This window comes from Canis lupus, chromosome 31 (genome assembly GCF_003254725.2).
Source record: "Canis lupus dingo isolate Sandy chromosome 31, ASM325472v2, whole genome shotgun sequence".
NCBI lineage: Eukaryota > Metazoa > Chordata > Mammalia > Carnivora > Canidae > Canis > Canis lupus.
In genome coordinates, this window is record NC_064273.1 from 34340875 (window position 1) to 34365625 (window position 24751).

Consider the following 24751-nt stretch of genomic DNA (forward strand, 5'->3'; position numbering starts at 1 on the left):
CTGGCTCTGGGCCACGTGGCATCCAGAGGTTGTCAGAGAGCTAGAATCTGTAAAGGGGATTAAAATTAATTAATTAAAGGCAGTAGGAAGCAGGGTGGGGAATCAGAGGCAGGAAATTATTAGGTCCACCCTTTAGGGTGAGGAATGCTGAGCCTTTGGGGTAGGGCTGCCCAGGGACTTCAGGGGTCTTCTGAAGGGCGACAGTGAAGGCAGAAGGGAGGCAGGGTCTAGCCACTGATGTTGGGTCATGAAGACTCCATCCTGGGAGAAGGACCACATCCTCCCTTGGGCCAAACCTTCGAAGTTCAGGGATGAGGCCTGAGCTGTGCATGCACATGGCAGCTCATGAAGCATTAGAGAAGCAAAGATGGGAAAATGCCGCAGGAGGTGAATTTTTAAAAAGCCTCCACATCCCCTGAAATTATAGGTAAATGATGCATTTGGTATAAAAGTCTGATGAAAAGCCTCAGGTCATCAATATATAGTGGCCCTATAAATAACCCTAAAGGAGGATTTTGAAAGATTGCTTGGCTCATGTCTGCACCTTTGGGCAGGATCACATCCCCAAGAAGTTGAAAATAATCTATCCACATTACATATATTTTTTTCATAAATTATAGAACCCCATGTCTGTATCTTAATTCAGCAAGGTTGAAGTATTCCCCAGCATCTAATATATGAAGCTATAGATCTAATTCTCCTGAAGTTCTTTCAAAATTTATTTCTCAGCTCAATATATTTGTTGTGTATATTCTTGCTTAGGCTGGCAGATGCAAGATTTTACTATTTCTATATCACCAGCAGAGGAGATGAGATACTGAGGAATGGAAAGGCTTTGCCAAGGTCACATGGAAAACCATAGTTCATATCAAGGACTCAAGTCCTAAGCTTCTGGTTCATGACTCCATCTACCATATAATAGAGTGTTTGGGTGCTATGAGTCATATGATAGGGCCACACGGATTCTAAAAGGAGCTAGAGAAAGGAGAATCGGCAGGAGTCAGGAGGAGGCCTGGAAAGCTTGGAAGGAGTGAGTGAGGTGTGTATGTGTGTGTGTGTTTTATCGCTGTTCAAGCAACGACTCTCGAACTTGACTGCTTATCAGAACCAACTGAAAAGGTTTACCATCTTTGTCCACTTATCATCCTTGTCCCTTGGGATCCCAAGATGAGGTTCAGGGAGTCTTTGCAATCCTTGACCTGATGGCTGGTCTTGTGGGGGCACACTCCCCCAAGATGAGGGATGGGGCTGGGAGCTGTGTACCACGGGCCCACCTTCTGAGATATTATGGGAGTAACACCCAGTACCCTGGTGTCCATGCAGCTGGCTCCCAAGCAGACATGGAACCAGAACTATGTGGCATGCACCCCCAGATGCATCCCGTGTAACCTAAGGGTACTGAGTTCCCATGGCTGCTCAGTTCTCTCTCTGTGGCCATGCTCACCTTTGCTTTGTGTTTGAGGCAGATAGCTCCCTGACTCATTAATAGCAGATAATAGTGTTATAAAAAGTATCCTGGGGAAATTAACGGGGTTAGTTGCATGTCACATGGCAGATACTAATCACATTTGCTTTAAGATCTTTCTATGCTTCCCCTAAAAGTCTTCTTCAGCACTTGCTATGGCACCTGTATTAGTTTGCTGGAGTCACCATAATTAAGTGCCTCATGCCAGGTGGTTCAAACAATGGAAATTAATTCTCTCACAGTTCTGGAGGCTGGAAGCTGGAAGATCAAGGTTTGGTTTCTTCCAAGGCCTTTCTCCTTGGCTTGTAGATGGCCATCCTCTCCCTGTGTCTTCACAGGGTCGTCCTTCTGTCATAGGTCTGTGTCCTAATCTATTAATCTGTGCCAGTCCTATTGGATTAGGGTCTACCCATATGATCTCATTTTAGCTTATGTACCTCTTTTAAGACCTCATCTCTAAAAGCAGTTGTGTGCTCAACTGGATGCTCAAAATCCCCAACTAGGCAGGCTTTTGCTGAGAAAGGAGTCGTTTTGCTCTTCACACAGAGAAGTGAACCCTGCTCCCCTTCCTCTGGTCTGAATAATAAATAAATAAATAAATAAATAAATAAATAAATAAATAAATATTCAATTCAATATATATTCAATATATATATATTCAATTTCTGTTTTTCTGTGAAATATTATAACGAATACATCTATCCTTCCATTGAAAGGAATATTTCTCTAGAGACATTCCCATGTAAAGTGGCTATAAATTATGACGATTGGTTCCCACAAGTCTTAGGAGTCTTATGCTTCTGGCTGCCTCGTGTTGGTGCTTGCTCATGTATGCAAGCAGAGACCAGGGCCCCCTCCATGGGCAGCCTGTACTCGCTGGTACCAATTTGGGGATATATGGCCTTCCACTCATGAGGTAGACCCAAGAAGGGAGTTGAAAGGAGAAGCCACCATAGCAGTGGCTGGATAGAAGCCAACGGAAGGAATGAGAGTTGCGTCTGAGCTTAGCGTTGGTTTGTCACACAGCTGTTGACTGAGTCTCCCCACGTGGAGTCATGGGTGAGGCCCCCCAGGGGGGCATCTGAGTAGCAACTACCCACTTTCTCATGTGTTTATCCATGTGAGCTACTTGGTAGCTGTCACTTGGATATGTTTATATCTCCGGTAGGTCCTTTGAGGAGTTGTCAGTCATCGTTTGTAGTAGCCAGGATGGGGCCTCACCGTTCTCCAGCTGAGGCTCCTGCTTGAACCTGGCACCGAGCTGAAGCTGGTGAGATGTAGAAGGGCGTCCTGACCATCCTTGGGCCAAGCAGATGGGCAGTGACATGTACCTCATTCTCTGCATCGATCACGATCCCGGCTGTGAAAGTCAAGGCTTCACTTGGCTGCTGGGAAAACCCTTCAGCGTCTCCTTAGTCCAGGTGAAAGGACCAGACCTCTTTACAGAGAGACAGCACTGGCTGCAGCAATGAAACCGCTGGCAGGTTCCAGGGTCCAGCCCACATCCTCTTCCTGCTGCTGGTGAGGTTGTGACGTCACAGATAGGGCTGGGGCCCTTCTGTCTCATTACAGTGGGGCTCTCCAAGCCCATGTCCCAGACCTCCGATGCCCTCCCGCCAAGGGAGGAAGTTCCCGGGGTACAAGCAGCCTAGCAGATTTGGGGGCAGGGTGGGGGACAGTGGAAAATGTTCCCCTGAAAGCCTGAGATTTGTGCCATGAAGAACAGGGGAGGAGGCTGCAGCTCTTGGGAAAACCAGCCGGGAGGAGAGCTCGGGCTGCTGTTCCCAGAACTGGCCTTGCTTCGAAAAAACAAACCTTCTTTCCATTGATATGGAACACGAATCTAAATCCTGCGCCCTTGAACTAATAAACAATGGCCAACCCGTGGGGGATCTCTGTACCTCTGACTTTGACCTTTCAAAAAAAAAATTAAAAAGAAAAATATCTAGCCTTTCAGTCTCTGTCCCTGGTGGAATCTGGAGCAGAGAGCCAGCAGCTTCCTGCTGCCTTCCGCTAGGTGGCACCTCGTGCTCTCAGATGCCCGCGCGGCGTGTGGACAGGTGAATGAATCTCATTGGCTTACGGGAGGCATGATGCCACCGGGCAGCCCTTTTTAAGAGAAAAGCCAGGACCGGTGGAAGAGCCACCCCTGAGCAGAGGTTTGGGTGCTGAGCACGGTGCCGAGCACAGGGATCCCGGAGCTGCAGTGTCAGAGCAACATGAGTGAGGTGAGTGGCGCTGCTGCTTGCAGACGGACACTTGGGGTGAGAAGGGACCTGGCCACAGTTGGGCTTGGGGAAAAAAAAATGTGAAGGGTTTCCGAGTGGTGATGAAGAGCAGATCAGCCCCGTAACTATTTTCTCTGAGGGTTGACACTCTTGACAGCTTGGCTGGCACAGCAGGTGCAGACACCTGACAGGTTAAGTCTGCAACTTTTAGAAATCTGCCTTAGAAAGAGAAAGGGGATTAACCGTCTGCTTCCGATGTCATTGGGACTTTGGAAAGTGCTCTGGGTTTGAGACCTCCGGAGAGAAACCGATTGGCTCAGTGTCTTGGGAGGTTTGCACTGCTTCCCGCTTGTCCTCACGTGTCCGCTTCGGGGGCCCTGGCAGCAGGTTGGCAGGCAGGCCCGCTGGTGACAGTCAGCCCTGGGAGAGAAGCGGGGGCAGGATCTCACGGCCCAAACTCTACCTGCAGTTCATCAGGGCACTGGCGAAAGGGGCAAATGGTGTGAACCGTGCCAGCCCTGTGTGCGCGGCTCGGCCTGGAAGACGCTTGGACAGGAGAGCAGCGACAACGCTCGGCTGCAAGTCCCTTCTCTGAATATGTTCATATAGAAGATACCTTGCTGGGGCAAACTGAGAGCTCATTTTATTTTAAGACAATCATGTTCTCTTGCTTTCTTTTAAATGAAGCAGGTTTGGGGTTGGTGTACAAACCACCCCCTAACTCAGCTCAGTAATTGGGACAAATCCATTTTCATGTCTTTTCTGGTCGGCACGTAAATAATGACTTTTAAAGATCTTTTATCTTCTCTGTCTTTTTTTTTTTTTTTTTTGACAGATGGGGGATCCTTTTTTTTGGAAGTCTAGAGTAAAATTAACTTCAGAAATAAGTTGCACCTTCACTGCGTTTCTCTCTCTCTGATGGGTGACTTTTGACATACACAGGACAGGAAGGAGGGGGCCAAGAATGTAGGGTTTAGGGATGGGGCTTGGGACGGAGCCAGGGGTTCGAGTGAGGGTAAGGGAGTGCGGGAGGAAGATGGGAGGGCTGGAAGCCTCCCCGCCACCCACCGAGAAGGCTGGGGGGGCTCCAGTAACACCCCGAGCTTGCCTGTTCTCGGCCCTCAGCTCTGCGGCCCCGCGCTCCACTTGTGTTGTCTCATTTGCCTTCCCAAGTGCTGTGAGGTAGGTGCTAGTGTTATTCCCAGTTGACAGATGGGGAAACTGAGGCACACTGAAGTTCAAGGTGAGCTGGTTCCATGTGGGTGGCTGGTGAAGGGCAGGACTCAGGCTGTGGGGCTGGCAGCCGGCCGCCCAGTGATCTCAGGGTCCGAGAGCACATGGAGGTCTCTGAGCCTTGGGTGCCAGAGAAGGAGGAGGGGGAGGAGGAGGAGGAAAAGCAGCTTGGGCCTGAAGCAGAGACGGGGCAAGAAGAACCAGGCCCCTGGGCTTTCTGCTGGAGCCCACGAGACTTCGGGGGCCTCTACCCTGTGGCAGCTCACCCTGTTCACCACGAGAAGCGCAGGCTTTGGGGTTGGAGGTCTGTAAATATACAAATTAACAGTCTCATAGAGAAGGAGTCAGGACACAGTAGAGCCCCCGGGGCCCTTCTTCCACACTTAGCTACCCTGGGTTTTTCTGGAGTGGTGGGGCTCCTGCTGGCTCCCCTCGGGCTGTCACCCCATCTCCAGCCGGGGCGGTGGCCAGCATCACACACGTGAGCTCTCCAGAATGCCTCACCTCCGCGGTGTTCACCTAACTGTGGGTCCCCAGGGAGAGAGCAAACGTCCCAGAGCTCAGCCCATGATTAGGGTCACAACCTCGTTTCTGCCAAACGTGAAATTAGGGCAGCTGTGCAGCTGCGCCCTGCCCCATCTCTCCCCCCCCCCCCCCGACCTGTTCCCCATTCCCTCAGACCCTAGCAGGCCACTGCAAGGGCTTCCTGTGGTGCTGAGAACATCCTGCAGGATGCACATCTGGCTCCTTTGCCGCCCTGTGCCCCCACCACACCGCTTCCAGCTCCCTCCTCCACCTTTGCCCCTCCTGTCCCTCCTGCACCCAGGCCCCCCTCAATCAATCACCTGCAGCGCCAGTCTTCTGGCCACCAGCTGGGTGACCAGCTCTCTGGCTGGTCCCCAAGTTTCCGGTTGTGTGTCCCTCAGAGGGTGGGAATTTGTCCTTTCACTAAAACTTAAATCTGCTTAAAACATTTAATAAAGTTGAACAGAAGCTCCTTTCTGGGTAGAGAACTGAACCTCTCCCCACCCCAAAGCCTTTCCTTAGTTGGATGAATTACATGTGGTTTCTTGTTTTAATAGCTCTCAGGCAGGGATGGATTTCAGATGATCGTTTACTTACTCATGTAACTAATGACTGCAGAGGGCCGAAGCAATGGATTTTATCAGGCTTTCCTCTGACTTCGGGATTTGTTTGAGTCTGGTGGGCAAACAGGGCCTGCTCCAGCTGGCAGGGTTTAGGGCTCGCTGAGCTTACAGCTGCTCCCTTGGGCTGTGCTGGAGCTGGGCTGGGGGGAGAGGCTCCCAAAGGGCCATGTGCTCCCCAGGTGGGCACAGGGGTACAGCCCCGGGGACTGAGCTGGCTTTCAACTGGATGGCGCCACGACACAGTATCTTCTCCATCCCCTGTGACAATGCTTTTGGTGGAGGGGGCATGAGGTGATTGAAAAGAGCAGCTCAAGTAAAGCAAGGAAAGTCAAGTCCAATTTTAGGGCACCGAGAGAGTGGAGGTGGTTTGTGGGGGTGTCTCATTTACATTTCAGGATTAGAGTATGTCAGATGGGCCTGGAGATAATTTAATAGGAATCTAAGTGCAGGGTAAGGTGTATTAGCTGCCTTAGAAATCCTAGCCACCAAGGCTGAAGTGTACAAAGTCATTCCCTTCTCTCTTCAACTGGACCCCCACACAGGAGAAGAAAAAGACCTCTTTTGAGCCACCATACAGGAGTCCAATGAACAATAACAGTCAATCCCATTTTCCCCATGCAGGTTTGCATTTTTAAGTTGCTCTTCAAAAGAACTTATTTAGGAGGGCCAGGAGCAAGATTTTAATGCCATTAAGGCAAACATTTGGAGAAGCAATTTAAAAAATGACACCCACCCTCACCCTATTTGCAGGGGGTGGGGAGAGCTCCCGTTGCATAATGCATCAGTTGACAGTTATTAATTAGACCCGGGACCCCTTTGAGAAGGCATCCTCCCGTCTCCACTCTTTTCTTGCATAAGCTTGGATGGGATGTTGCAACTTGGCACCAGAGCTATGAGCCTTTCTTTCATCCAGACACTGCCGACAAAAGGATCATGCCTCTCAGAGGCATGGTGGGAACACACTGAGGACATTTAAGGGCAAATCTTTAGACCCACATGCCTGTCCTTAGCACAGAATCAGAAGCTACTGGCTCTGCAGCAAATCTCTAAAGAAGGAAGAGGACAGTGAACAACATTGTCTGGAGAGAGATTTGCAAGGGGAGGGTAAGCTCACTTAAATCCTGAGGTGGGTCATAGAAAGGACGGGATGTTTTTTTTTTTTTTTTCAAAAGTAGCTGTTGGTTAAAAAATATCATAGGACACTTGCTTGGGACTTACCTGGTCAGCCATCAGGGTAACCCACTGCTGAGACAAATAGTAGGAAACAGAACTGGAATGAGATTTATCATAGTCGTGTGCCTCATATGACGTCATGGTGAGCTACAGCAAATGCTCACGGACAGATGATCGGGTTTGCAGAGAACTGTGTGGTTTAGACCAGTTAAGCACAGATGCTGGGGGTACTTGCATAAAATGGATTTTAAAATTGGCCCCGGAGGCCTAGCAACAGAAGGCCAAATGGCAATTCAGTTTTTTTCTGTAATGTTAACCTCATTTGGGGGGGCGGGTACCAGCAGCAGGGACACAGAAAGATCCAGAAAGATCCACATGGTTTTGCTGGATCACAGCAGGGTAGGCACTCTTTCTCTCCTCTCACTGGGGATATTAGGTCTAGAAAGATACCAGTTTCAACTTGGGTTCTAAGTTCAAGTTTTCTGGAGTGGGAAGAGGTCACAGTTCAGCCTGGAAATGTGTTTGCTGGGCTGATGATTGTAATGGATTGCCATAAAACTCATTCCCCCGATCCTGCATTTCATTAACAAATGACGTGTGATTAAGAAGCCTCACTGTTTTCCTCTTTAGAATTCTAAGAATGACAGAATGCAAGATGTATTTTTTTTTTCAGAAAGAAAAATTGAAGAAATGACTCACACTCGGTTTTATTAAGGGTTCAGTTGAATAGTGTGATCGAGATGAAAAGGAAATACAATTTTCTGTCAGGGGAAGTGCCTTGAATTTATGATGAATACGTTGTTTGCATTATTATTTTTTTTAATTATAATTTTTACCTCGGTTTTTCATTAGAGGTGTTGTCACAGGAGGAAGGTGTTCACCATTTGTCTTTGGTCCTCTGTCCTCGGTGTACTGGGTGCATCGTGCTACTTGAACCCCTGAATAATATCATAAGCTCAAGCCCGGGGCTTTTCACTAATTTAGAATGGCTTTCTAGAACGGGCTTCTTGCTGGAGGGGGCAGAAAGAAGGACTTTAATTTGCACTGATTTATGTTATATTTGGCTGATGGTTTTCTAAGACACAGCATCAAAGCTCATGCTATTGTCTTCATCTGTTTGGGCTACTGTAAGAAAGTGCCACAGATTGCGTGCGTGCCTTATAAACCTTGGAAATTTATTGCTCATGGCTCTGAAAGCTGTAAATCCGAGATCAGGGAGCTGGGTTGGTCGGGTGAGAACCTTCCTCCTGGTTCATAGACACCTGTCTCCTTTCTGAGTCCTCACATGGTGGAAGAAGGGACAGGGATCTCTGGGGTCTCTTCCCTTGGGGTCTCTTATGCGAGGTCATGAGTCCCATTCATGGAGCGCCCCCCATCATGGCCTAATCGCTTCCCAAAGGCTCAATGCCTTCAGCTTGTGGGTTAGGATCTCAGCACATGAATTTTGAAGAAACACAAACGTCCAGACCCTAACAAGTACTACGGGTTGCATTTTATTTATTGGGATTATCCCACCTGGACCATAAGCATCCTGAGGATAGGAACAACTTTACACTGTCCCCAGGACCTGGCTCCTGGTCTGGCACTTGGTAATGCCCCCTTACTGGATGAATAAATGGATTTCGGGGTGTGAGTTTATCGGTTAAAGTGACCAACAGACCTGACACCCTCTTTTCTAAATGTTGAGATTTGGGGTCCAGACAGGTTTGGAGAAGTAAAGTTCTATCTTTTTTTTTTTTTTTTTTTTTTTACTCTGGGTTTGAAATCTGGGTTTGTCATTTGAATCTTTTAAGTTGGAAAGGATACATTTATATGCTTTCAGGACAGGCAAAGAAATAAGAGAAACTGGAGAGAATCTGGACAGAAAGAACTCTTGACATTTGGAAAAATGTCAAGGAAACCAAGGGAGCAGAAGGAGGGACAGAGAATTCTAATATCCTATAGTTCGGGGGTAGTCTCCACTGGGACTATTTCACTTCAGATAAGCTCTATGAAATTCAAACAAAAGGAGCCGTAGCCAGAGAGGCAGAGCCCGTGAATGCCCTACAAAACGGTTTGCTGTATTGAAATAGAAAACCAATTTGACTGTGCTTAGGGGGGGATCAGAGGGAGCCTGAGCAGATCTTTAGTGAGATAACTTCTGGTGCCGAATCACGGTCCACCAGCCTGCAAATCCGGGCATATTGTTGGAGGCAGAATGGATCTCTCACACAGGAAACGAAATTGCATATATTCGAATATTTTAATTCATATCGAAAAATTAGCCATTGATGTTTATAGTAATTAACCAAGTGTTGTAACTTCTGGTTGCATATTTAAATATTTTCAGTTAATTGGTATTTAAAATAGGAATATACGACAATTCATACACAGAAAGATGCATTTGCCTGTGTTCTCCTGGGAAGTCAGACACTGAATTGTGTGACCGTGCCCCCATGCAGCCCAGCAGGCTCTGACTCTATATTCCTAACACCCCCAGGTATCCACTGTTTGCCATTCTTCATCCGATCCTTGGAACGAAGTGAGGTCTAAGTAATGAGGAGGAAATATTTTCCATTCTGTTTGGTACAGGTGCCTTTCGAGCATGGATATGAGAATGTTCTACAGATCATTGTTTTGTGCCATTAAGCCAAGCAAGCTTGCCACACCTGCCAGTGGCCCAAACCTATAAATCCTACATCCATTTCTGGGCTGTTTTACATGAACAATTCAGCGTAAGGTACACATTCCAGGCATCAATCTGCTTGAATATTGTTAGTGCCTTGCAAATAGCCCGAAATTTATGCTTCGGAATCTCACTGAATTACTTCTCATTCCATCCCTGAAAGGGAAACGCTTGGCCATATTTATAACGTTGCCGGTGGAAAAATCAATCACCCACTAAATGCCATTATTTTACATTTTACTCTTAAACTGCCACCTTATAAATAAAAGGAAGACAAATTAGAATCATAAAGCAGGAAGGTAATCACCCACAAATTGAAAAAAACTCCTCTGCAGAACATCTAAGGGAAAAGAAGCCAAAAAGTGTGAATTGATAAGAAGTATTGAAATGAGGCAATTTTCATATCACAATGGAACTAGAATAGAGAACAGGAGAATCCTTTTTCCTGGAAGGTCTCTGCTCCCAGTCTGAGGAGAGTCAGGGCTTTGCCAAGACGGAAGTATCTCAAGTCCTCCGTATTTTGATCCTTCACCCAATGGTCTAGAGTGTCTTTTGAATGTTAGTTTTTAAATATTTGTTTCTGACTATTTGAAAGCTGTTTGATAGCTGAGGTTGTAGCTGGATTGGCTTGAGATTATGCTTTCCCCGCTATCACAATCCCAAACTGTGGAGGAGCAGCAGGACGAAGGAAATGGTCATCTGTCCTCATAACCCCACACCTGTGGCTTGGCCGAGGTTCTAACAAAGTGATCGGTTATTTTAATTTTATACAGTGCCTGAAAAGAGGACCCCGGGGGTTGACAATACTCATTAACGTTTGTCTTAACCAAGCAAGACAGTAAAATGTAACAAGGAAATGTCTTTATCCTCAAGATTTTTAATTTTTTTTTGCCAATATACTTTTATGTCCATCAGGTACTAAGTCTAACTATTTAAAAATTAATTAATATATTACATCTGTTTTTATCTTATTTTATTATTATTATTTTAATCCTTAAGCAATCTGTCTGCCCGACAGGGAGCTTGAATCACAACCCTGAGATCAGGAATCAGTCACACGCTCTGCCGACTGAGCCCGCCAGGGTCCCCATACCTGTCTTTACATGGAAGATTCTTTTTTTTTTTTTTTCATGGAAGATTCTAACATATATAATTTCCTTATTAAGTAACATCCCTCTTTCATCAGGGATTATTAGGGAAGCATCACTTTTCTTTTCCCGAGCTTGGCAAAATGACACAGTGTACCTGTGCTTTTCTTTTTCACATTTCCCGACAGTTGTTTGATCTGCAGAGAAATCCCCGACGCCATGAATTGGTCCAGCAGGTTCGGTAGCTGCGCTTCTCCAGCCTAATCTGATGGCCGTGGGTTCAGAGCTCGCATGGGTGCTCGTGAAGATACTCTAGCAGTCGCAGGGGGGGTTGGTGCCCTCTGTGCTTCCTTGTTACTTTTGCTGACGGCGTTAGCATTCTTTTCAATCTGTGAAATTGTATGCACAATGTTTAAAAATTGGGGTAAAACGCATATCATCAAATTTGCCATCTTACCCATTTTTAAGTATATAACTCAGCACTGTTCAGTTCTTTTACCTTATTATGAAATAGCCCTGCAGAACTGTTTCATCTTGTCAAACTGGAATTCTAAAACAAAACAAAACAAAGACAAAAAACTGGAATTCTATACCTATTAAACAACAAGTGCCCTCCCTCTTCCCCTCGCCTGGTGACCGCTTTTCAACTCGTTGTCCCTATGCATCTGACTACTCCAGGGACCTCGTATATGTGCACTCAGACAGTATTTGTCCTTTTGTGCCTGGCTGAGTATAGTCAGGATGATATCCTCAAGGTTCCCCCATGTTGTGGCAGGTCACTATGTAAGACAAGTTCACCTAAAGGTAGATCCATAAATCGATAAATGGATTTATGGATCATCGATGATCCATAAATCGCCCTCCCAGAGCTCAAGCAACTGCCGCACAGCACACGGTGATATTCTGAGAGCAAGTCAAGAGTCGTGGGATTCCCATTCTTTCCCACTCACCCAGATGACAATGTCGGTATCAATCCTGTTATTAGCTACTGATAAAACCTTATTTTGTTCCTATTGATCTTTGATCTCAGAGAGACATAAAAAGAAATTGTAAAGTTTCCTTCCCTGTGCGTGGTTATGACAGTGAAGCACCTTACATCCCCAGAGATGCCATTCTTTTCCATAGTCTATATCACTGGTGATCCCTGGGGTTGTGCTGTGCGCAACCTGTGCAGCTGAACGTGGTGGCCCTGCCCTTTCCTGGAGTGTAGTCACCCTGCTCAAAGACCGCTGACCTAGAGAAAGACTGTCATTTCCATGGTCCTACTTAGAATTCAGAGAATTGAAGCAGACCACTGTTGTCATTTCATTCGAAGTAGTCATTTGAAAATAGGGAGCTGAGTGCCTGAAGGCAAATCTTGCTCAGAATCACAGAGCTTCTTGAGGAAAATCCAGTGTCGGTTTCCCTTACACATTTCCTATTCTATTAAATTTCTCACTTTCTGTCATATCCTAGATACAACCCACTTTCTTTTACACCTGCCCCAGTTCCACTTAGGACTTGGATGTGAAATACTTGAAAAACAATATTGTCCTGGATTTTTTTTTATTAGCCTGAGTAAAAAAAAAAAAAGCAGCAACAGAAATCTTGACAAAGTCATTCCTTCCTCCCCCAGGTCTTCCACTTTGATTCTAGAGGTTCAAGTGTGCTCTCTGAGCCTCACCCCCATCCCAATAACACAAGGAGGGATTGGTGAGGTGAGCGTCAGGGAATGGCTGCCGTGAAATCTCACTGAGATCACAGTTGACAAAGTCTTTGCCTCACCTGGCGGTTTCCTTGACTTTGACTTTACACCAATCCACCGTCATTTCTTGCCTTACTCCCCAAACCCTGGCTCTGTTTGAGTAAGAAGAGCATTCTGGACCCCTCAAATAAAACTTTTTTAATTTTTTAAACCTTTGCTCAGGGAATGGCAGCATTTTGAGTGGCCAGATCCACTACGTGTATAATCAGTAATCACATATCTTGTTGGCCACGTTTCCTTCTGCCTTCTAGATTAGGGAACTTTGAAAGACGGAGACTGGCTCTTCTACACTGGCACATGCCCTTCAATGCACATTGATGGGGAATCCATTGCATGCTGTACGTTGTACTAGGTGAAGGAGTAAGACATGGTCCCCACCCCTCCAAGAGTTTAGAGGCTAGTTGGGGAGACAGAGTCACATAAAATTAACCTGACTTAAGGTCTATTCACTGTACAAACGGATGGAAGCACTTGACGAATGTCATTGTTGCAGGCCTGGAAAGGAGAAGAAGGGTGTTCTCAGGGAACCTTCCTCATGGAGTCAATGCTTCCAGAAGTAGGGTCTCAGGGGATCCCTGGGTGGCTCAGCAGTTTGGTGCCTGCCTTTGGCCCAGGGCGCGATCCTGGAGTCCCGGGATCGAGTCCCATGTCGGGCTCCCGGCGTGGAGCCTGCTTCTCCCTCTGCCTGTGTCTCTGCCTCTCTCCCTCTCTCTCTCTCTATATATATATATCATAAATAAATAAATAAATAAGTAAATAAATAAATAAATAAATCTTTAAAAAAAAGAAAAAGAGGTAGGGTCTCAGTACACATTGACTGAGGAATATCGACCATGACTAATGGATATTCAGTCTAAAAAATCATGAATTTCAGAACCACATGACAATTTAGCCATCTTCATGTCCAAGGGACAAGTACATATCTATGATGATACTACAGTTGATTTCTGCCCCTCGCTTAGTGATACAGATTGCTTCAAATGTGTCAGACATCTTCCCATCCTTATCAATGAATATTTGGGTTCTATTAAATTATCATGTCTTCTTTAAAAGTGCCAAGTGAATAAAGTCTCTTTAGTACATTGGAAGCTGATGACATGAGTACGGTCAATAAGACTTTTGGAATTGTGCAGATTGTCTCATTTTGAAAGTTCCACGTTCTACTTGTGAGAAATGCCTGAGTGAACTCAGATATGCCCGTAGCCGTCCTTCTGTGCGAGTATTAGCGTTTGTCCAGGATGAGACCTCCCTGCTCATGTTGTGTCCCAGAGCCCCGGGTGGCTTCCTCACCATTGTTGGTAATTTCTTCTCTTTGGAGTTTGTTCAAGGCATGGGCTCATCCCTGTATTTATAACTCTGTTCTCACATATGCATAAATCCTGTCAAAATATAGAGATAACACAGCGCCACATCGCAAATATTATTTCTGGCAATGTTCTATACCTCAGAAATGTGGGCTATTTTACCTATTCTGGAAGATGACTTCTTAAAATAGATGTAACAATGTGTCAAGTCCCTCCACCAAGTACCTCATGCGAGTTTACTGTTGTCTTTTCATCTAGATTTAATCCATCCCATCTTCAAAGCGGATTCATTCTGGGGGCACTTTTTAGTGAATTTCCATGCCTTTTTTTGTTTTGTTTTGTTTTGTTTTTTGCCCAATTCTTGCTGAGAGCCAGATTTGGCTGAAATTCAGGTGAGAGCTCCCTGATAATTGAACGTTGGATGAAGATTTTGAATTCTCACAAGACGAACGCATAAAGGCAGCGTCGTGTAACTTTAGCGCTACAAGCAGTGCCCTCAGGGGACCCCACTCTCGCTCTTGTGTCCCTTGCGTATTTCAACAAGGAAGCAAGAGGGGGACTGAAGAGACAAGCAGATCTCCATCAGAAATGCGGTGGTTCCAAGACAAGCAGCAGCTCTGTAATTGTTGGCTCCTGCCCGCCTCTGCACGAAATGTCTTTTAAGGTGATGGTTGCTCACATGGAGCTGGAAAGTCCTGGGAAAGCCCGTGTTTGGATGGTGGGGCAGGACATGTGTGGGGCCCAGTGAAAAACAGGCATGTGGGGCTCCGTGGAAAACATTATTAAGAATTTCAAGACTGTGATGACAAAGCATTAAACCAAACTTGGGGCTTTTCTGAGCCAGAGGTCCCTGTGTGACTGCGTGGGTCATGTGGCCATGAGGCTGGTCCTGCGTGGAACTGGAAGTGGCCTGATTGCTTTTTAGTGGAGAGAAACAGAGAGAGAGCGAGAGAGCAACAGTGCCCTGATGAAACATTGCTATCCCTTTGCAATGTCAGGGGCCTTATATATATATTTTTCCCTCACCCAGAGGAGGTTTTCAGAATGGCCCATGCCTGACCATGGGAGCAGGTGGCTTGAGGGTCTTCCCTCTGAATCAGATGGAGCATCGAGGTGGCTCTGAGGAAGTCCACCTAGCAGCTCGCTTATGCAAGAAATCAGATGACACTGGCTGACCCTGCAGGGCTGCTCTGAGGTTGGGGTGACAAAATTGATTAAAAAGCACTTGGAAAGCATTTTTAAAAGGCCATATACATGCTAACTTGTGACCCCAATGTGACAAATTCCCTTCATTCTGATTCAATGATGAGCACTGGGTGTTATTCTGTATGTTGGTAAATTGAACACCAATAACAAATAAATTTATTATAAAAAAAAACACATAAAACGACCTTACCCAGTGTGGGCTGTTGATTCAGATGAACATTGCAGGCAGCCTGCTGGCACCGAGGTACCTCCTACACTCTCGTGTTCTTCCCTGGAGGGCACCCTACCAAGAGACAGGGAGAGCAGGTGTATGAGGCTTGTTCAATCCGCCTGGGTGGCTCAGTGGTTTAAGCGCCTTCCTTCATCCCAGGGCATGATCCTGGAATCCTGGGATCGAGTCCCACATTGGGCTCCCTACATGGGGCCTGCTTCTCCCTCTGCCTGTGTCTCTCCCTCTCTCTGTGTCTATCATGAATAAATAAATAAATAAAATCTTAAAAAAAAAAAACAAAGAAAGAAACGTTTCCTGCTTGGGAAGTACAGGGTTCTCATCAGAGCAGGAACCAGGGTCAGTATGGACAGGTACAAGGCTGGCATGAGTGTCAGCCCTTCGGATCAACCCTGACCCAAGAAGGCGACCTTGACCGACGTTACAGCTGGGTTTGTTTTCCAGCAGATTACATGGGTCTGGATCTTGGAGGGATTTGAAAATAAGATAGAGAGCGAATGAATATCCACCGTGAAGGAGGCAGAGCGTGAGACGGAGCTGGTAGCGGGTGCTGGTGCTGGTGGTGGGCATGCGTGCATTTTGTTTGCAGTGGGGAGATTGCTGGAGTTTACACCTCCCCAGGGTGCAGCTGATCAGATGGCCCATACAGCTTCATCTGGTCTCCTAATCTGTCTCAATTCACCCCTTCAGCCGTGACAGCTGATTTATGACAAAGCAGTCAGTCCCCTTGCTTCCAGAAGTATACAACCTCAGACTTCTACGTGTTCCGAAGCTATTTTCGTTTTAGTCGAGTGGGGGAGAAAAGCTGGCTGCTTCCTTATTACCAAAAAAGAAAGTCTCCAGCTTCTGAAGCCTCGGAACACCCCCCTTGGGGAGAAGCACTCTGAGCAGCGCGGTGCCAGGTTAACATCTGAGCTTTATCACAAGGAGCCAGCACACGAGCACGGAGCTTCAGCTTCCCTAGGAGGGGCGCATGCAGAAGAGCCCACAAAACTAGTTTAACGTGTGAAAAATAAATCGGGACACTCGGGCGGAGGGGATTACCGAGCAAGATCCCCACTCTGGTACCAGATGGGTCGAGGCATAAAATATCTGTGCGGTCGATGGCAGAGGAGCCATCAAAACCATCAAAGACAGGTCTTCTGTCTTCCAAAGCCAATACCTTCCCCTCTAGACAGGCAAGATGAGGTGGCAGGTGTGCAGACTTCCAAACCAGTCTGCCGACCTTCAAACGCCAATCCCTTCCACTTAGCAGCTGTGAATCCTTGGGCAAGTCACTCAATCTCTACCCCAGTGTCTCAAATTTTATATCCATCAGATGAGGGTGATTGTCCTATCGGCTTCACAGGACGGTTGGTTGCTACAGACGTGTTACCCTGTCGCTTTGCAGGGACGGAGCCTGCTGCCTTGGTGCAGAGAAAGGAAGCCCTTGCCAAACTTGGAAGCAAGATCATTCACTCGGCCCTCAATGTGGCTTCTCTTGGGGAACAGTGGATTTGGCTGATGTTCTTTCCTCTCCTGCACACTGTCTTGTTCACTTGATGAGGAAGTTGAGCGCAGCAGTAGATCATGATCGGCTCAACCATTAGAGGAGCCGTGTGGCCGCGGTGAGCGACCATTCAGTGCCCGGGATGGGTGGCTGTGTAAGGCCCAGCAGGGCAAAATTCCCTCAGCTATGGGGGCATTTTCATTCTGTGGTTTTTGGCCACCCTTTGCCTTTCACTTGATGACACCTGGCACTGCATTTTATTAGCCATACTGGGGAAGGGATGGGGGAATGAAATGCCGGTGTTACTGCTGAAAACAAAGCAAAGAGGTCTTTTCCTGTGGCCTCTGTAATCTGGGGGAACGGGGACCTTCTGGCCTCACATCAGCTTCTCTGGCCTTTGAAATATAAAAGTGCCCTAAAAATAACATGACTATAGGAGGGACAGGCAGGCTTGGTGTTTTCACAGTGATACCAGTATAGGTCTCATTTCGTTCCAGAAAACTGGCCATGCCTGTTGGTTTATCCCCCTCATCATCTGTACAAGGTCGATTTGTCCTTTAATGAGTTAGTTTATAGGTTCATCTCAGTGTCTGCCTTTACATTTATCTTTTATGGACGCTTTTCCACCTCCCTTCTTTGTCGTGGCTTTGGGTTGACTGGCTGTAGCTCCCGGGATGGGGAGCAGAGCAAATCTCTGAGGTCCCTTTCTGCTCTGCGTGGCTCTGGCATCTTCTGTTACACTGAGAAATAATACACGTTTGGGTCTCTGTGTCTTTGTCTGAGAGCCTACTGTTGTCTGGTCACGGCAGCTGTCGGAGAAAGCATCTGCTCTTTACGCCGACAACCTTTATTCTGAGGATATTCTAAGGAACCTACAGAACTTTAGGAGGGCAGAGAAGGAAGCGGGGCAGACGGAGAAGCATTTCTTTGGGTGCAGTTCAGATGTGGAGGGTGGATGATGACATCTGCATTCAGGGGTCGTGCTGGCACCTTACAGATCCATGGGGCTTCTAAGGACAGCTCAAGGCAGGCTTGTTCTACTCTTGCTGGGGTCCGTGGAGGGGGGTGTGTATTGACTCAGGCTTCTTTTTCATCTTCAGCTGTGCGGGGTCTCTGCAGATGGGTCAGCTGGACACACACTGCCCCAGGGCCACTCCGGTGTCCCCTCTTCCTTCCCCACTCTTCCCTTGGTCACCATTCTACCCTCTTCCTGTGTCTTCTCTTTCTGGAAAAAAATACAGGCTGTCATTTGTATCGACACACAAAATAATCCACCTTGGGATGAGAGGCCCAACTGAAATTCGTAATAACTGATAGGTAGAGACTACCTACTTTGTGAAAAAAATAATCACAAATCCCAATATTCTCTCTTTAGATTCTCATAATAGCCACGTGAGCTATAGGTTTAATAATTTAATTTAATTTAATTTAATTTAATTTAATTTAATTTAATCCTTCATGGAGAAGAAACTGAGCAGCAGAAGAAGCCAAACTCTGAGGACTGAAATCACTTATTTGGGGTCATTTTGCTGCATGTCAGAGCTGGGGTTTCTCCTGGTCCCCAAGCTGCTGAGCACAATGTGCTTTCAGTATCTTAACTTACTGCAAATCGAACACAATGGAAGCAATACAGGCAGACTTCTTTTGAAGCCTGTTTTCCTATTACTTTGCCGTCTGGTTCCTTTTAGGGACCAGATCTGTGCACTGAGACCATTTTCATCATGTGTAATTCTCACAGCCTGATGAAGCAGGTGCCTTGTCCTAGCTTTAGAGAAGCAGAAACTGAGGCCCCAGAGAAGCCAAGTGACCTGTGCAGGGTCACACAGCTGCTAAGTGGCAGGGCTGGGAGGGTCTGGACAGTCTGAACCCAGGATTGCAGGAGACTGTCCTTACTTCTCTGTTTTCTTTCTTTCTTTCTTTTTTGGTCATATTTATAAAGGTATAATTTGTGTATAGTAAAAGTTACCTTGCTTAGTTGTATAGTTGATGAGTTTTGACATGATCAGTCTTATAATTGAGACACAGACTATTCAATCACTGCATAAATTCTTTGTGTGCCTTTAGCGTCAGCTCTTTCCTCTGCCCTTAGCTCCAGAGCCTACATTCTTTGCCATCACATCCTAAATTAAAATAATCCCAATTTATGATGTAAGCTATTCACACTGCCTTGAGAATACCGTGATCACCGAGGCCTGCACAGGTGCTTCGTAACTGACAACTGAAGCATTAGAAATGTAGGAAAACAATCAGGAGAGTGAGGACAGTTCTGGTCCTCGTATAAATCACTCCCAAATCTCAAACTGCAGAAGGGACGTTCAGTGATGGGGGCTCTTTTGCTTTTTTTTTTTTTTTTTTTTTTGGCTTAAACAACAAGCATTTATTCCTCATAGTTCTGAAGGCAAGGAAGGCGCAGATTCAGTGTCTGGTGAGAACTCACTCCCGAGTTCATAGATAGCCATTTTCTTGCTGTGTCCTCACATGGTGAAAGGAACCAGAAAGCACTGTGGGGTCTCCTTTATAAAAGCACTAATCCCATTCATGAGAGGTTCACTCTCATTACCTAATCCCCTCCCAAAGGCCCTACTTCCTAATACTATCACATTGGAAGTTAGGATTTCAACATATGAATTTGGGAGTTGGGGGAACACAACTCTTCAGTCCATAATAGAGGCATACAACATCAGATCATCCCATGATTAATTATTTGATTGTCAGGTTTAGGTGGTGACCTCCAGCTATCATTAAGGTACAGTTATGCTATATGTTGGCAAATTGAACTCCAATAAAAAATTAATTAATTAATTAATTAAAACAAAACAAAGCAAAATAAAACAAAAAAACCCAAAAGACTATGGGAGACAACTTGAAGAGAACCCTCTGGTCAAATTTGGAAGAATTTGAGCATCAAAACAAGAATGAGTATAATTGTTTATAACACATCGATTTCTTAAAAATCTGTGAGTCCATTGTGATATCTCTATCACATATATATCTCTCATTTATCTAGCTACCTCTCATCATCAGTTGTAATCTATATTTATATAAAGGAATAGCAGAGAAAAGAAAAGCTCTTCTTCATAGTAGAATGTCAAAGAATATAGAATTAGAGATATCACTATTTTATAACAGTTGATGTAGTAATTGCTGACTAGGTCAGGCAGCAATCAACGGTGTATTTTAAAAACATCAGATAAAAGGTTGTTAGGAAAAAGGCATATTCATATGGTGCTGAAGAATCACTCCACAGTTTACTCAGTAATTGCAAAAGGAAAACTGTACCTTTGCTTCTTTTAAATGGGTTTCTGTTCTGCTCCCTAAATGGACACCCCACCACCTGCTCACGGGGACTCTTCAAGCCTATCAGGCAGAGAGGGCTGGGAGGCTTCCTTGCCACCCAGCAAAGAAGTGAGTGCCTCCGGGCCAACACGGGTCCCTACTGTAGTCCCGTGATCTGCTCTGCATCTCTTCCCCCCACCCCATCCTTGCTGGTGGCTGGGAAACCCATGGCTCTGGGCTGGACACGTGGTTTAAAGAGGACACTTATCTTCCCTCTGGCCCAGTGATAGCATCCTGCCTCTGCACATTGAGGTTCAGGAGGGAATTCAGCCCATACCCATAGAATCAGACACCCCATGGAGAGCAGCTACCCCAAGTGGTGTGGAAGGAGGACACCCTCCTGTGTGCTCTCAGCAGCGGAGGCTGGGGGTGCCGGCGTTTTGCTCTGAGACCAGAGTTGGGGGCATCCTGGACGAGGCCAGTGGCAGAGTTTGCTCTGTGTGCATCTAGGTTTCGGCCCAAGTGCAGAACCTGTGCTTTCACATATTGCTGTTGGCATCACTGGTCTTCCAGAGATGCCCTAACAAGTCACCATGGTCCAGTTGGCTTAAACAACAGAAATATATTGTTCCACAGTTCTGGAAGCTGCAAGTCCAAGGTCAAGGCATCAGTAGGCTGGTTCCTTTGGAGGCTGTGCATGAGAATCTGCTCCAGACTCTCTCCTTCACTTACAGATGGCCGTCTTCTCCTTAAATCTTTCCCTCCGTGCATGTCTGCATCCACTTTTCCCCTTTTATAAGGCCTTCAGTCTTATCGAATCAAGGTCCGTCCTAAGGACCTCATTTGAACTTGATTACCTCTGTCCAGACCTGGTGTCCTAATAAGGTCACTTTCTGAAGTACACTCAATTGCAGGAGCACGTGGTTCAACAAGTAACACTGCAAATGTTGTGGTGAATTCCCTCCGATTTGAAGGACCATCCAGAACCTTCCCTGCCACCCATTTTTAAGGAGGATTGACATTATCTCACATCTTATCATGACTCCTTTTTTTTTTTTAAGATTTTATTTATTTATTCATGAGAGATATGCAGAGAGAGGCAGAGACACAGGCAGAGGGAGAAGCAGGCTCCCTGGGGGGAGCCTGACATGGGACACGATCCCAGGACCCTGGGATCACGACCTGAGCCAAAGGCAGATACTCAACCACTGAGCCACCCAGGTGTCCCTCTGACTCCTTTTTGAGCTGAGTTGAATAAACAAAGCAAAGTGATTTTCTTGACATAACTTGAGATACGTGGATTTGAAAATTTAGAGGTATTTTCTGTAGATAAATTTAATAGGACATGAACTCATCCTACTTTGAACTCATAAGATAAAGCAAATCTATAAACTTAGAGGATCCACACAAGAGCCGTTAAAGTGTTCTTACATTTCTAGCATATACCAGTTATGGAATTGTATGTGTGGTATGAGGCGATTTTTGTAAAATGGAGACTATATGCATCTCCACACAGAAAAATGATGTGTAAGAAATATTCTAGGCTATTTTATGAAATATTAACGAAGTTTAACCCTGATTAGTTGGAGTATATGTAGTTTCATGCTTTCCTCCTTGTACATGTATTTTCTGAAATTTTCATAATGACCATATCCTAGTTTTATAAATAAAAAAAGTGTTATTTTAAAAAATAAATTGGCACAGGAAAGGTTTTTAAGGGTGAAAAATACTAATTAAAAAATATGGCTGTAGGGGCGCCTGGGTGGCTCAGTCGGTTAAGCATCTGCCTTTGGCTTAGGTCGTGATCTCAGGGTCCTGGGATTGAGCCCCATGTCAGGCTCCCTGCTCAGTGGGGAGCCCGCTTCTCTCTATCCCTCTGCCTTTCCTTCTGCTCATGCTCTTTCTCACTCTCTCTCTTCCTCTAATGAATAAATAAAATCTTAAAAAAAAATAGGCGTAGGACAAAGCATAATGGGAATTTCGGTAAGACAAAGCACGCATGGATCCCTAAAAATGAGGATCCTTTTATAAATGGTCTGCCCTAAGCACAGCAATGCTAATTATTTCTATTACCATAAAGGTCAGGATAACAAGGGTAGGGGAAGAACTTAGCCTCTAGGGTGGGATTTCGGCCTTTGGGTCTTTCTGGGGTGAGGGCAAGCACAAGGAGGGGAATGAGGATGAGTTTCAAAGGTTAGAGCCCTTGTCTGTGAAGATCCCACCACTTTTTCATTTAACCAACTTTTTTTTTTTTTAAACCCTTCCAGCTGAAGTTCTCTTTGACGTTAGTTTCTACACCTTTAGGGATTAAATTAGCAGCATTTTTAATGCTCCATTTTCGGAATGGAGAATTATAGGTGATTTAAAGTATCAGTGGCATGAAATTAAATCTATTCTATCCTTATCACATAATGTTGGCATGAAAGTCTCTTCCGCTCTTCAGACAAATTCAGGAACTTTGATTTGGGAGAGGCTTTTAATGATGTACCTTTGATGTTCCCAAGAAGCCACCTGTTCAGTTGATCTTGGGGGCCCCAAGCAATCATCAACTGCCTGCTGGCTCACCCAGCCACCCAGCCCACTGCACCATGCCGTGGCTGTGGTTTTGCTCCACTGTACATTTTAAGTCTGATATTTCGGGTTGCCTGGGTGGCTCAGTGGTTGAGCATCTGCCTTCAGCTCAGGTCGTGATCCTGGGGTCCTGGGATCGAGTCCCACAAAGGGTCCCCCACAGGGAGCCTGCTTCTCCCTCTCCCTACGTCTCTGCCTCTCTCTCTCGGTGTCTCTCATGGATAAATAAATAAAATCTTAAAAAAAATGAAGTCTGATATTTCATCCAAGAGACTTGCGAAACTGTCAATAAAGTGTTAAATACCATGGAAACACACATTTGTTTCTTTATAAACACGGTAAACAAAAGAAAACACAGAAAAGGTGCTGGGTGGGAAGGTGAGATCTTCGGGGACAACTCTCATCTTGACATCTCTCCTGTGCAAGGCACTGATTCTGGGAAGAATCTGCAATATTCGAAACATCATGGTCCCTGAGCGCAGCCCACACCACAGACAGGCAGATTCGTGTTTTTCCGCTTATTTAGGACCCATCTGAGAAACTGCTCGTCACGATGCTACCATTTCAGGCAAGCTGGAAACCCTGAAACCATTGGAAATATGAATATCAAGAACACTACAAAAGGAAGATAGCACCGAAGAGAAAAATTGCTTGGGAGCAAGTGTATCACCAGGGGATAGACGGCGTTAAGTAGCACTTGCTAGCAAGAGATTCCAAGCCATTATGGGAATAAGATGGATTTTTCTTTCCTTCTTTTGCCAGATCTCTGCAACTACTTGGTAGACAGAATCCAAGAGAGGCTAGATGTTGGAAACTGAGAGCAAAGTGCTTTTTAAACAAAACAAAACAAAACAAAACAAAACAACAAAAAAACCACAACACCTTGAAACAAGTACTTTCCCTTCTTTTGATATAGAAATGCCAACCACTTGATATCGCCGGGTAGCGTGGTCTCTGGACTACATGGTAGTTGATGGGCAGGAGAAGCACGCTGACCCCCTGCCAGGTCCCAACGTGTGGCCAGCAGGAGCCAGAGGTTATGATCTTTCCTTCTCAGAGGCGGGAACAGAGACTCCAGGAAGGGCTGTCCCCAGCGACGCAAGGCTGGTGGGGGCGCTGTGACTTGCACTGATCTGCAAGGGGAACAGCCTCCTTGATTCCCAGTCCTGGTCCCTCACCTGTGCCCCCGATCTTAGTCATCGTCGGGGAAGCTCTTAACCAGCTCGTCGAGATGATCAGGTCGTGAGCCAAACAAAGTCAGAGAATGTGTCCTTCTCCCAGGGACCCTCAGGGCCCAGCCCAGTGCCTGGCTCACTGGAGAAAGTGAACAGTCCAGCAAGGAGTCTCTCCCCGGGGCTGAGTGCTGGCCTCTGACCCTCAAACCATAGCCTTCACTGCAGATGGTCTTGCACATTGGTGAATGTGCCTAATTTTGACAATCTGTTTTTGTAAAGAATCTTTATTTCTTAGCCTGGGAGAGATCAACATTCTTTAAGTATTTTTCTCCTACAGCAGCAGTGAGAGGCTGATGCCAAGGCAGTGAATCTCTTGTTTCCCTTCCTCCTGGATGGTTCGATAACAGGACTGAGAAGCTTATGCCTTTCTGAGCCATAGGCTTCTGTGGAGCCCCTCTGTCCTTTGTCCCCCGTGGACCTAGCTCCATGAGGCTTGTTGACTTTTCTCCAGCGTTGCCAAAGCAAATGCATTGGCATGGAAATCTTTCCATTATTTGGTGGCAAAATGGATGATGCTTTTTGGGAGACTGGGGAAGAAGGGGTGGAGAGTGGGTAGGACCCTGGGGACTCTGGGGATGGCCTGGGACATTTACTTGAGGAGGCTCTTTGTTCCCCAAGCCTTTGGGAGTGGTGACCCTCTAGTCAAATCATATGTCACTAAGTTAAGTATCAAGCCAGTACAGATGCAATACAGATT

The 24751-nt window shown here is 46.1% G+C and overlaps 1 protein-coding gene across 1 annotated transcript in view; it reads left to right on the forward strand.

The window, feature by feature from the left end:
• Positions 1–3535: 3535 nt before the first annotated feature.
• Positions 3536–24751, forward strand: part of PCP4 (Purkinje cell protein 4) — a 54925-nt gene continuing 33709 nt past the window's right edge. Inside the window, exon 1 of the mRNA XM_025449864.3 lies at positions 3536–3693. Coding sequence (XP_025305649.1) covers positions 3685–3693 — 9 coding nt within the window. The 5' untranslated portion in view covers positions 3536–3684. The remainder of the gene's footprint in view (positions 3694–24751) is intronic.